General features: G+C 37.9%; 1 protein-coding gene across 4 annotated transcripts in view; it reads left to right on the top strand.

Moving 5' to 3' along the window:
* The window catches only part of LOC124595298 (ATP-binding cassette sub-family C member 10), a 365,583-nt gene that overhangs the window by 337,512 nt on the left and 14,165 nt on the right, over positions 1-13,906 (top strand). For all 4 annotated transcript variants that reach the window (XM_047133987.1, XM_047134004.1, XM_047133995.1 and 1 more), the window contains one exon: positions 9,667-9,806. In XM_047133987.1, coding sequence (XP_046989943.1) covers positions 9,667-9,806 — 140 coding nt within the window. The remainder of the gene's footprint in view (positions 1-9,666; positions 9,807-13,906) is intronic.

The raw sequence follows: 13,906 nt of genomic DNA, 5'->3' as shown, positions 1-13,906 counted from the left end.
CATCAGTTTTTAGTTCTCATATTGCTTCCCTAATATTAGTCTTACATTCAAATGGTTCAAATGGCTCTGAGCACTATGGGACTCAACTGCTGAGGTCATTAGTCCCCTAGAACGTAGAACTAGTTAAACGTAACTAACCTAAGGACATCACAAACATCCATGCCCGAGGCAGGATTCGAACCTGCGACCGTAGCGGTCTTGCGGTTCCAGACTGCAGCGCCTTTAACCGCACGGCCACTTCGGCCGGCAGTCTTACATTCTCTCATGGTCTACTGCAACATTTCTTTAATCATTAGTATGTCATCTGGCTTCATATTTCTGGTTGAAATGTTTCTATTTAAAGAAAATTAATTTTAACTCTTTCCATGTCAAGTAAACAGTGATAATTACAAGAAACTATTGACAAGTTAAGTTCCAGACAGGCTTGATGAAAAAAACTGTTACATATAAGCTTTTGTAAACAAAAGAGAAAAAAAAGAAATGCACACACATTCACACAAGCAAGCACACTCACACTCACATGATCACTATCTGTGACCACTGTGGATATTTTCCCATGTTGTTTCACAGTTGCCACAAATGAGGAGATATGCCATAATTTAAATGACTGGGGGCTGGCACACCGCAAACATAGTAATTCTTTGGTACTGACTTAGTAATTCTTTCTGCTACTCTCAGATTATGTAACACTTTCTCAATCCTTTGTTTATCACTCCTAAAGTTGTACACACACATTACTTTACACAACCCACTAGTCACAAATTCAATTTAGTACCTCATTGCTTGTGCAGGTGCAGCTGCTGTATGCATGCTGATCTGGCTGTGCTTTCTACTTTGTGTCGTGAAACTTGTGTCCTCATGGCTTGAAACCATCAGTGAAGTTGTCCTGTCCTCTGTGGAACATGCTGCTGATGGCTGTAGACTTGTTCCAACACACCCTGTGCACTCATCAGCAATCTCTGCCAGTACAAGTTAATCAAATCATCCTCTTCTTCAGTATGGCTTCTTCTTCTAGGAACTCTTGCCTTCTTCTCAGGTGTGATTTTTCCTTTTAATATTTATTCTTTTCAATTGCTCTACTCTGGATACTTTCCTGTGCCCTGTCATGGCACCACAAATGATGTAGTAAGCATTAATTTAAATGACTGTGGGGTGGCACACAACAAATGTCATAATTATTCAGTATAGACATTTATTGAGATTTTGTAGTTCAGTCTGATTTCACTTTAGATGCAAATTCTTTTTGGGAAAAATTTATAGTTAGTATCCAGAGTGTTTTTTTTTTTTTGCCTTTTTTACAATGTAGAATAACAGGCTGAGGAACAGTTTGTTCTCAATGCTATATTATCCCCCAGAGATCATAGTATTTGTATAGCATTTGTTACTCATTCATTGCAATAGTGTTAACTTGCAATGAAATATACTTTCATTAAACTTCTGTTACTGTGTTACTGTTATTTGTAAGGCTTTCCAGTATTTGATTTAACTAAATTTTAATATTTAGAAACTGTTAATACTTGTATAACTCCAATATGTTCAAATAATGATAGAGTATTAGAAAATATTCTGGTTACCTGCTTCACTTTTCGTAATTATATGAAATATTTCTTTTCATTTAATCCTCCTTAATACGGGGTCATGGTCTACCAGATAAACTTTCAGACAGCATAGTTTAATCGTAGCTCTCCACCAACAAAATATTTGTTTCCAGTTTTTGCAGAATTCACAATAATCAAACAGCGCAATTAACTGAAGTTTGACTTGATTGTACACATGGTCCTTCTAACAGTCAGTCATTTCTCATGAGCACAAAATATGGACAGAACATTTTTCAAGTTTTAATTTTTTTGTTTTACAATAAAAAAATAATTGGCTTAAGAGCCCTGTACAAAACAGCGGTATTTTCTACCAGTAGCTGGCCATCAGCTAACACTGTCATTCTGAGTGGGATGGTAATTGTCCACTCAAAGCAAAGTATGCATAACCATGGTGCTCCACTCCCTGTATGTGATCACGATATATAAACAATAAAAATTTTGTAATTCTCTCATAAAATCATAATTTATAAAAACTCTTCAAAGATATTTTAAAAGAAATATGTACATCCATATGTCACTCAGACGGCAAAGGCTGGAGTGTGCTTCAAGTTTCTGTCACACCACATTATGCACAATACAGTGAAATGTCAACAGTGGTAGAATTTCACAGGTTGTCATATGGAATGATATTTCAAAGCTAACAATCAAACACTGAGTAGTGGAGGCTGTGGTGTCTAAGATGGGGATGAGAGAACAGAATGACTGATGATATGGTTTAAAGTGATATCTTACCCTAAAACCATTCATCCTCATGGGATTTTGTTCAAAATATATAAACAACATGAATTTGCTGGTGGTCTAGTGAAATGATTGCAGCCTAAATATAGTGTAATACCATAATTGTGAATTCACAAGCTAATAGGCTAAGGGTCAGACCCATGGCCTAGGGATGCCGGCATGGTAGCTCAGCGTGTTCAGTCAGAGAGACGGTGGCCCACTTTAATAAAAAAAACTGAGTAAAGGAATCAACACTCAACTTATTGGATGTTATGTGACGTCCGCCCAGACCAAACACAATGAACAATACCGAACAAAATGAAGAGAAAAAGGGGGGGGGGGGAGTTAGTAACCCAAATGTCATTGATCCCAGGTTCAAAACCCACCACTGCTTAAGTTTTGATTAATAATCAGCATTGGCAGCCGAAGACTTCCAGTATAAGAAGTCATCCACATTATGACAGTGGCCTTGTCAAAGAGGGCAGAGGAGTGGACAGAGGTTAAGGCACTTTCTTGTTCTTTGGGTAGGAAACTGCCCCTAAATGCAGAAGAATCAGCAGTGATCAATGGCAAGAGGATGCAGAAGGCAATGGTAACCACTGCATTAAAGTCACATAACATGTATCCACAGGACATGTGGCCTGTAATTGAAAAAGTGTCATGATGGTCTCTCCATTGGCAAAAGATTCCGGAATATTCTCCCATTCAGATCTCCAGGAGGGGACTGCCAATGGGGAGGTGACCATGAGAAAGATATTGAATATCAACAAAACGACAACCATCTACAAGTTGTGGTGTGGAATGTCAGAAGTTTGAATGTGGTAGGGAAGTTAGAAGATCTTAAAACGGATATGCAAAGACTCAATCTAGATACGATTCGGTGATGACATTGCTATCATGAGTGAAAGTGGAGAAGAATTACATGATATGCTGAATGAAATGAACAACCTAATGAGTACAGAAAATGGACTGAGTGTAAATTGAAGAAAGACAAAAGTAATGAGAAGTAGCAGAAATGAGAACAGTGAGAAACTTTACGTCTGGATTAAGGGTTATGAAGTAGATGGAAGTTAAGGAATTCTGTTACCTAGGCAGCAACATAACCAATGATGGAAGGAGCAAGGAGTAGATCAAAAGCAGACTAGCCTTGCCAAAAAGGGCATTCCTGGCCAATATAAGTCTACTAGTATCAAACAAAGGCCTTAATATGAGGAAGAAATTTCTGCGAATGTAAGTCTGGAGCACAGCATTGTATGGTAGTGAAATGTGGACTGTGGGAAAACTGGAACGGAACAGAATCTGAGCATTTGAGATGTCGTGCTACAACCGAATATTGAAAATTAGGTTGACTGATAAGGTAAGGAACAAGGAGGTTCTGCACAGAATCAGAGAGGAAAGGGATATGTGGAAAACACTGACAAGCGGAAGGGACAGGATGATAGAACATCTATTAATATGTCAGGGAATGACTTCTGTGGTACTAGAGGGAGCTGTAGAGGGCAAAAACTGTAGAGTAAGACAGAGATTAGAATTCATCTGGCAAATAATTGAGGATGTAGATTGCAAGAGCTACTCTGAGATGGAGAGGTTTGCACAGGAGAGAAATTTGTAGTGGGCTGCATCAAACCAGTCAGAAGCAGGGGCGCCTGCAGCGGGGGACCAGTGGGTTCCAGTTGCCCCTAGTGAGAATTCATTCAGTTTACGAATATAAAAAATACCTGTAACTTTAGGGCTCAGTTATGTATGATTTAAAATACCTGTAAAATTACCACTAAAATAACCGGAAAATATCGATAAAATGATGTAAAAATGATATCAATATAATGGAAGGAAACATTCCACGTGGGAAAAATTATATATAAAAACAAAGATGAGGTGACTTACCGAACAAAAGCGCTGGCAGGTCGATAGACACACAAACAAACAAACACAAACATACACACAAAATTCAAGCTATCGCAACAAACTGTTGTCTCATCAGGAAAGAGGGAAGGAGAGGGGAAGACGAAAGGAAGTGGGTTTTAAGGGAGAGGGTAAGGAGTCATTCCAATCCCGGGAGCGGAAAGACTTACCTTAGGGGGAAAAAAGGACAGGTATACACTCGCACATATGTGCGTGTGTGCGAGTGTATACCTGTCCTTTTTTCCCCCTAAGGTAAGTCTTTCCGCTCCCGGGATTGGAATGACTCCTTACCCTCTCCCTTAAAACCCACTTCCTTTCGTCTTCCCCTCTCCTTCCCTCTTTCCTGATGAGGCAACAGTTTGTTGCGAAAGCTTGAATTTTGTGTGTATGTTTGTGTTTGTTTGTGTGTCTATCGACCTGCCAGCGCTTTTGTTCGGTAAGTCACCTCATCTTTGTTTTTATATGTAAAAATGATATGAAACATATGTAAACAGAATTACAGGATGAACTAGAGCAATAAAAAACTTTAAAGGAGAATCAAACTAAAATTAAAAAATGATGATAAATTTAAAAATTGTGTGTTTTTCTTTAAGAAATCTCGTTTGTTGAAGATGTGCAAAATTGTTATATATCCGTCTTACAGCTATTGCCTACGAAGTATCTTTATTTTTATTTCTACACCCACACATGGGAGAAATTAACAGCAGCAAGTGAGGCAACAATGCGAATAATCAGATGAACCAGCAGTTTATTGTTAACTTTTACAAATGTATTCTTGAGCAACATTTAAGAGTTTTTTCTGAAGGCACGCCCATTGTTCGTTCTTTACGTACTAAAAGAATCAGTTGTGTCATAAAGGGACGTTAAACACAAACGTAAAAAAATGATATCTTCCTTGAAAAATAATCTATGATACAGTATCTATATGACAAAAAATACAAAATTAAAGATAGATATCTATAGCCGGAATATTCGAGATTTTAGTAACTGTAAACATTGCATATCTGATGACGAAAGACCATTTACATGTTAACAAACTCTGGGCATTACTAATAAGCTATAATAAAATAAAGCAAATCTGCCGATCAACAAACTACTACATGTGTACGTGGTCCCATAAAGAATGGTACCCATGGTGATAGTTCTATCTCGAAAATGTTGACTTACAGGTACTAAAATGTCACCCTCCCTCTTCCCATCTCACTAGGTACAAACCTCTTCATAAGCCTCAACTGGCAACACAATACAGTTGCACAACAAAACACACTCGGCAAAGTTTTATTCTTTCAAATTTCAAATAATGGTTAACAATTGTCAGACGCTAATTTAAATTAGCGTATTGTATTATGTTCCTTTTCGTTTGCTGTAGAAGTGATCGAGGGTACTGTGTGGCCACTAATATCGCTACTTGTCTGTAGAAGTAGGCAATATTCGTCATTGGAACTACTGTCAACGAGCATGATCTAGCAGGGTGTGGCGTGAGCTACCTTCATTTCCGGTACGTTCTAGATGAGTCTTGCTATGTTCTAATAGGAACATTTTGCATAAATATTTCCACATCCATCACAAGAAACCGCTCCAAGCGATCACGCGAAACTCAAAGTCGCTGGCATGCGGTCTAATGGACACCGTGCTGTTTCATTGTTGAACCGAAACCCCGCCCTTCTGTTCTTTAGTCATCGCTCAGCTCGGTTCGGCATCGCATCGCGTTAAGGGTTGTGTAAATTCATTGTGAGTTGTAAGTGGACAGTGGTGCATGATTTTGGATTGCATAGACGTTTGTGCATTGTGAATGTAAAAGCGCAATGTATACAGTGGCAAAATGACCGATATACGTAAGTTTTTTGCACCTCATAAGCGAATGAAAACTACAAATGAAAGTGGAGGTGTCGAAGAAGATACTGTCTATCATGAGGTATCACAGGAAAAGGGTGAGTCAAATGCAACCATCACTATTAAAAATTCCAGTATTTGTGCTGATGGAGAAAATAAAGACAAAATCAGTACCTCTGCTGGCTTCAAGTGCGTTGATGAAAAGGGTAGTAGTATCCTGGTCAGTATTCCCGATGTCAGAAATTACATTGAAAAAAAGGCATGAGCAGTATTTTTAAGCACTTAAACAATAATTAGTGGTAAGAAAACAATTTATTGGCAGAATACGGTTCAGAAACATAAAATCTGGGAACATATACATGAGTGTATGGCCTATCAATGTGAGATAGATGCCAGCCTAAGATACTTACCATTCAGTATGTTCACTGACCCCTATCCTAACTGGTATCCTCTGCTTGTGAAAAAATGGTTGTCTCTACAAAATCTGTTTTAAAATTGGACCTCAATAAATGAGTTACCATGTTTGAACAAGACAACATAGTTCAAAAAGAGCAAACTACTTCAAATTTTTATGAAAACATGAGGTATGTAAGACTTAAAGTGGCCAGCTGTTTATTTACTTGAAACATGGATTTATTTATCAAACAGTGGAAAAATTCAGGATGGAATGTAACAAAATAATGAAAAGGATAGTTGCTACTCACCATATAGTGAAGGTGCTGAGTTGCAGAAAGGCACAACAAGTAGACTGTCAGAAAGTTAGCTTTCAGCCAGCAAGGCCTTTGTAAAAAATAGACAAAACACACACACACACACACACACACACACACACATAAATGTAACTCCCACACACACATGACCACAGATTGTGGCAGCTGGAACCAGAGATTGTGGTCATGTAAATGCGTGTGAGTTGCATGACTCTGTGTGTGTGTGTGTGTGTGTGTGTGTGTGTGTTGTCTACTTTTGACTTTTGACTTTCTGGTGGTCTTTTTGTTGTGCCTCTCTGCGACTCATTGTCTGTGCTATATGGTGAATAGCAACTATCCTTTTCATTATATTGTTACGTTTTATCATGCAGTTATATATATAATTCTGTGAGTAAATGCAAGCAGAATCACCGTAAGAGTATTCTCAAACAAAAGTGCCTATCTACATTTATTCGTTGAGCTATGCAGTGCATTGTCCTACAGACACATAGCATTTAGCCGTGTTCCACTTCTAAGGAGACCAGAGTGCACAGTGTCACTGCCTCCCATGCCCCTTTCTCGAGTGTAAACATGACGATGCTGCCATCCTTGCCAGGTAACTGGTTTGCTTTGCCGAGTAATACATTGTGTCTGCACGAAGGTGTATACTTTTAACAGCTCAGAATTAAATTTTATAGCATTTTATGAGACCACAGAGAATAACCCAAATTCTTCCATAGCTCTTCATGATTTGAATGAACTGTAAGAGAGATTAACACTATTAATTCAGAGAGTCTGGGCTGAAGGTTACCTAAGAACGCTCTAATACAGAGAAAAGGAAAGGAAACTGGTTAGATGTGTATGGAATATTGTTATTTTTTTAAACAGAGAAGATGATTTAGTTGAGAAACTGTCATCATTTAAAGTACACAAAGAATGGGAAAGCTTCACAAAAACTAAAGATAGTGAAGTGATGCCATAATGGAACTATTACTGTAAAGCCAGATAATTCCTCATAAATTCTTTGGTGAAAGTAAAGAGTCATTGTAAGTTCTGTAACGCCCTGAATTTTTATGATATCTTGATGTACAAAGAAGTTATGAACATTAGTACACCAGGGAGGAAGTTAAGAATGTAGAATTCTACAACACATTGAATCAGTGACAACAGTCATTGGCAAACTAGGAAGGGTTGAGGGAGGGGGTGGAGTATGTTCTGCCTTTTAATTATCTCTTGATATAGCTCCACTAATACATTGTGTGTGTGTGTGTGTGTGTGTGTGTGTGTGTGTGTGTGTGAGAAAGAGAGAGAGAGAGAGAGAGAGAGAGAGAGAGAGAGAGAGAGAGAGAGAGGTACCATATGTCAATCTGTGCCCATTTCAATAACTACAAAACTGAAGACATTTGCTCTTGTAGGTCATGCATCACTATGAACTGCATTGTTTGCCTAATTGCCACTCGATGAATGCCTTGGCATTGAAGTCAGGTCATTTTTTCTACTCAGATTTTTATCCTACTCTACTCATAAGAGCTCCACATATAAAACTTCCGAAAGGCTGATTTTATCAGGGAGGATGCATCTTCCATAATCAGATCAACTGAGGGCATCAAAAGTATCAGTCTTTCCTGTTGAACTCACTGCTTGATAAAAATGGTAGGGAATTTCAAGGTAACTGAACACTCTCCAGTGTCATTAGACCTACAACAAGTAGCTACTTCTGAAAGCAAACTGACAGTGATAGATGCCCAAAGTAGCAAAGTGTTTCCTGGATAACTAGTTAGCTATACTTGTCTAGTGCAATGCTCTAATGTCCAAGGGGGTCAAGACCACATTAGTAGTGTAACCCATCATGTTGTTGTTGCTGTGCCAACATCTTGAAGTCATTGTTTGACATTGTCTGTTCCTTGCCTAAAGGGGGAATGTCATTTGGTGATTGGAATTTGCACCCAAGCTTGTCATTATACTATGTGTCATTTAATTTTAAAACAAAAGTATTCTTTGTCAAAACATCGTATGATCCACTGATTTAAAAAATAAAATCTTCTTTTAATTTATCTCATAGCTTACAAACATTCTTGATTATTTATTTATTACTGTGTTTATTATTTACTGCTGTACTTCCAACTACCAGAGTTTTCATGTTAGAAATCCATTAATTCCAATAAGGTATTTTTTAATGTCTTCCATTGTAAGTATATTTGATACTGTGTACATATGAATTGATTTGGAATTGATCTTTAGATTAGGATGCTGTCAATTTAAATATGGTGTGTGACTGTTTTCTGTCTTCACTGGCTTCTCAGAGAGAGAGAGAGAGAGAGAGAGAGAGAGAGAGAGAGAGAAACCATGGGATTCAAACCAAGAGATCTTGTGTCTACTGCTGGAACAACATCTATTTGAACCCATATATGCGTGAAGGGAGACAGTTTCCAGCAGAACAGAAGATATCTCTTTATGGAAAACAGTAAACTAAATGGAATTCAGTCTCTAGAAGAAATTTAGATAAAAAAACGGGGCCTTTCAAAATTTGAGCCTAAATGTTGATGGATGTCTCATCTTAAATTCCTAGTGTTAGAGCAGTGCAATTGAATCATAGTTACCTTACACATACTGCAAAAAAACAGTTGTTTCACCACAAAAAAAGGTAACATTCCTTAAATCTTGTCTGCTGCTGTGAAAAGGTGTGCTCTTCGCTAACACCAGGAATGTAAAATCACTGTTCCTCACTTGAAGATGATGGTGGGACCTGTCAGAACACATAGTGAGACAATAAACCAGTGACTGTCACAGTAAACTGTTTTATTTATAAATAGCTGAACAACTCTGGTTTCTAGTCACATCAGAAACACAAGCATATTAAGAATTTTTTTTTTTTTTAACTAAACATAGTTTATTGTTGAGAGCATTTACATCTGTTTGTTTAATAGGTAGTGTGTGTGGATGAAGCAACAGCCCACGTTGATGCAGAGACAGACCGTGCCATACAGTGTGCTCTTCGAAATGCCTTCCAACAGAGCACTGTTATTTGTATTGCGCACCGTCCTCATGCTGTTGCTGACTTTGATAGGTATGTAATGCAATCTCAAATTTGTGCTGATACTTTGTTTTAGAATTTGGATGAAAATATTGACTACTGTTGATTTACTTAAAAGCTTTGCGATGAAATAACATAGAGTCCTCTTCAAATGACCATTGGTTAGTTGGTAAATTATTTAGTAACCTTATGCATTGTTTTGTTCTTAATTGTAGCCTCAGATATAGACAGGCAATTGACTATATATCCTTATAGCTCGTAGAACCTGTTAAGACTTTGCCAGCCTTAAAAGCCATGAAATTTTTATCTATTCAGAGTAGACACAGTATAATTTGTTTGTTGCCACACAGAAGGCAGAAAATATATCTGTATATGTTTAGTAATTGTGTTATGCTGTGGTGTCCGATTATCCTTTGCTACAAACTGGATTATATTTTCATATAGGTATTTTCGTAAAGGTAATTATTAAAATCTTTTGTGACAGATGAGCTAAACATCTTCTCAAATCCCAATCACATAATTATTAGGTTCTTCAAATAAGTAATTTCCTTGGTAAAAATAACTGCTTATTCATCACATCTGAGTTTATGATAATGTTGTGTGTTATCAGTTACAGCATCTGCATAAAACAGAGTGACAGCTTATGTAACTTACATCTTCTCAGTATGAAGTATGGAACAATACTAAATTACAAAACATTATCCATTCACTGTGGTCGTACAGCTAACAATTTATCATATAGGATTGTCTTGACATGCTTCATTACACTAAATCGTGGCCAGCTTGAAATCAGATGTGGCAATACAGCTGTGTGTCAAGTAGAGCTCGTGCAAGGCATCATGATGGCCAAGGAGTATTGTAAACTGGTTGCAGACCACATTCATCCCTTCATGATGATCATGTTTCCCAAAGACAGTGGCTTTTTTCAACAAGATAATGCACCTTGTCACAAGGGCAGGAGTGTGATGGAGTGATCTGAGGAACACAATGGTGAGTTCCAATTGATATGCTGCTCCTCCAACTCACCAAATCTGAACACAGTCGAACACATCTGGGATGTGATTGAACGTGGTGTCAGAGGCCATTGCCCTCCTCCTTGGAATTTATGAGAATTGGGTGACTTATGTGTGTAGATGCAGTGCCTACTGCCTCCAGTGACCTACCGAGGCCTATTTGTTTCCATGTCAGGACACATCACCCCTGTTATCCATTCCAGAAGTTGACATACCAGCTATTAGGTAGGTGATCATAATGTTCTGACTGATCAGTGTATACAGAATGCGTGAAAATACAGTGGACCAGAAAATGTGTAATATTACGGCAATACAATGTAGGTTCGAAAATAAATTAAAAATTAAATTACTTTTGAAATTTACTTACATGGTGGGTATTATCTGACTTCCACAAACAAAATCATCATTCAAATATATTAATCTTGGTTACATAATGCAGATGTCACAGCATAAAACTGAGAACCTATTCAGAAAGTGTCTGACAGAAATAAAACAAACATGCGTGACATTGAATAACTGTACCATAAAATGGTCACCAAAAACAGTAGTTACATGTGCAGGCACCATTATATCAAGTCACACTGTTGAATTTACTAATGAGATGAAAGCCAGAGACGAACATCGTAGACTGTCAGTCTATGTGGCGTACTGTGTGGTTGATTGAAGAAAACTGATAAAGGCAGTTAACAAGAGTTACATAAACTGAATAAGTTTCATATATCTTTGGAGTTAGCGCAAGTTGTGATTTCAATTGCAACCAAGTTTTGGTTTGCATATAAGAGTTTTACATGTACATTACAAATATGTGCAGAATATTTGCCATCAACAGTTACACTGCACTTGACAGTCATGCCCACATTCAGTCACCGACTCCAAAAAATGCGTTGTTTGTAGCTCTTGGCAAAAGATTACAAGGATGAACATGAGCACAGAGTATAAAGTGTCAGAAATAGAGTTGCACTTATCACAGTAGGAGCACATCATAAATGCCTGCATGAAGCCATCTTCCAAGTCACACTGCATTTGATCATCAAAACTACATTTGGTCTGAAGAAATCATTCCAGTTACTGTCCAGGAGTATCGAACAAAGTCTGTGAAGGTGGAGAACAGAACTGACTGTATAAAGTACACATCAGCAGTGAAATTGAATCTCTCAACAATGGTGTGGACTTGTAGTCATTCAGGATACTGTGATCTTCAGTCTGCTTCAGCACCACATTGAAATCTCAGAAGAATAGCGTATCAAGTGGCTGAATGTAAGGTGTGCACCCAGGAGGGATGATCTCCACTGTATACACCTTGTTTTACAGTTGGGTAGCATTGATATGAGTCCTGTCACAACATGTCCCAAGTGAATCAATCAGAAGAAGAGACTTCTTCATTGCACATGGGAAGTAGATGTCTTGAAGGAATTGTATCAGGATTTGGTTTTTGATTAGGCTGCATTTTGAGGCAACTTGAATCAGGCAGTCCAGACTGATCTCTGGCACCTGATAAATTACCAGCATCTTTGGAAACATATATCCACTTGCTGACATAACAGGTTGGATGGTGTAGGAAAGAACTGTTGCACAATCACTCCGAAACCAAACTTCTTACCAACTTCTCTCCCCTGAAGTGCAGAGCTCACAATGAGTGTACCACCGTGATCGGAGTAATAAATCTGTATATGTTCCATGGTTTCATTAGGGACATTACCTCCTTGTGAAACTCATCACATCTTTCATTCATGTCATCATCTGTATGCTTGGTACACATTTTGTTGTTGCCCATGAGCCAAGGTGGTGTCTCTGTTTAAAACTTGTAGCCCATACATAGATAGATCCAGTGAATTGAGTCAGTTCTATTTCTTAGGCCTTATCCAAACCTCGAGCACAAATATCCCTGTCATGAATATTAGCACATAGGACAGTTGCCACCAACCTGAATTTTCCAGCTACATAATTGTAATTTTGGACACTGGCCTTCCTCCCCTTTCCGTACCATGTGAAGTAGATATAATAGATGATGCATGTCTTGCACCTTATGATGTCATTTCTTTACTTCATTAAAGCATAATCATTTAGTTTTCCCAGAATCCTGAATGAAGTTATCTCCTTTGCCTTTCCAAAAGGTATGTCACCCCACTGTTTCTTCTTTGGTGGACTTGACAGATAGGCAGACAACTGACTTCCATTACTTCATAACAACCTTTTGTCACTGTCAGATTCTGGATCATCCATATCCTTTTCACAATTAGACTAGTCTTCTTCTGTGTCTTCATGTTCTTCAATATTGTCTATCGTGTTTTCGTGATCTATATTACCTTTGGTTGCCACTGTTTCATATATCACATTGGTTAAAAATGCAGAGCATTTCTCTCCTTTACTGTAATTTCTGTAGACCTTCTTTTGTGTTTGTAGTGGCTAATAGTCAAGCTCACTGTAATCGCAGAATTCATTATCACATGATTATGTTGACAGTGAGAGTAACATGGTGCACTATGAAATCAGTATGATGCTCTATGAAATCGGTAACACCACTAATTGACAGATTAAATTCTGAGGTGGATGCAACACATAGAGGGGTCACTATTGTACTGGTTTCCTTGCTCTTATGCATAAAGTCTGTCTGGTTCCCCTAGATGTTGCATTGGATACATCGTCAGGTGATCTTTGGTATGGTACAGTGTGTGTTGACCATAAAATACACTGCAAATAACTACATTAGCTAGAGGAACACTGTTTATGGTTACTGCAGTTACTAAACTCACGTTATCATGGTATGCATGATTCACTGTGAGCAGAACATCACATCTTTGTAGCTCACAGTGTAATTGACAGTGCATTTAGTTTATACATTTTTATAATCAGCACCTCAAACATATTCATAAAAACCACAACTCAGTTGAATTTCAGTGACAATTTGCACTGACTTCCTTGTAAGTTGTAAATACATAATGTAAACAAAAGCACTTATGCCAGGAAATTTAAAAATTCTTTAGTTTTAGCATTTTGTTGAAAGGGGACCAGCAACTTTATTAAGTTTCATAAAATGTTTATTAACTATTCTGTCAGCAGTTGCAGTACTTATGTTGGGTGACTAATTTCAAACCTTACAGGTTCATTTTCAAACCTGAC

The sequence above is a fragment of the Schistocerca americana genome, chromosome 1, assembly GCF_021461395.2.
Source record: "Schistocerca americana isolate TAMUIC-IGC-003095 chromosome 1, iqSchAmer2.1, whole genome shotgun sequence".
Taxonomy (NCBI): Eukaryota; Metazoa; Arthropoda; class Insecta; order Orthoptera; family Acrididae; genus Schistocerca; species Schistocerca americana.
Note: the sequence above shows the minus strand (reverse complement) of the source record. Positions and strands in the feature narration are given on the sequence as shown.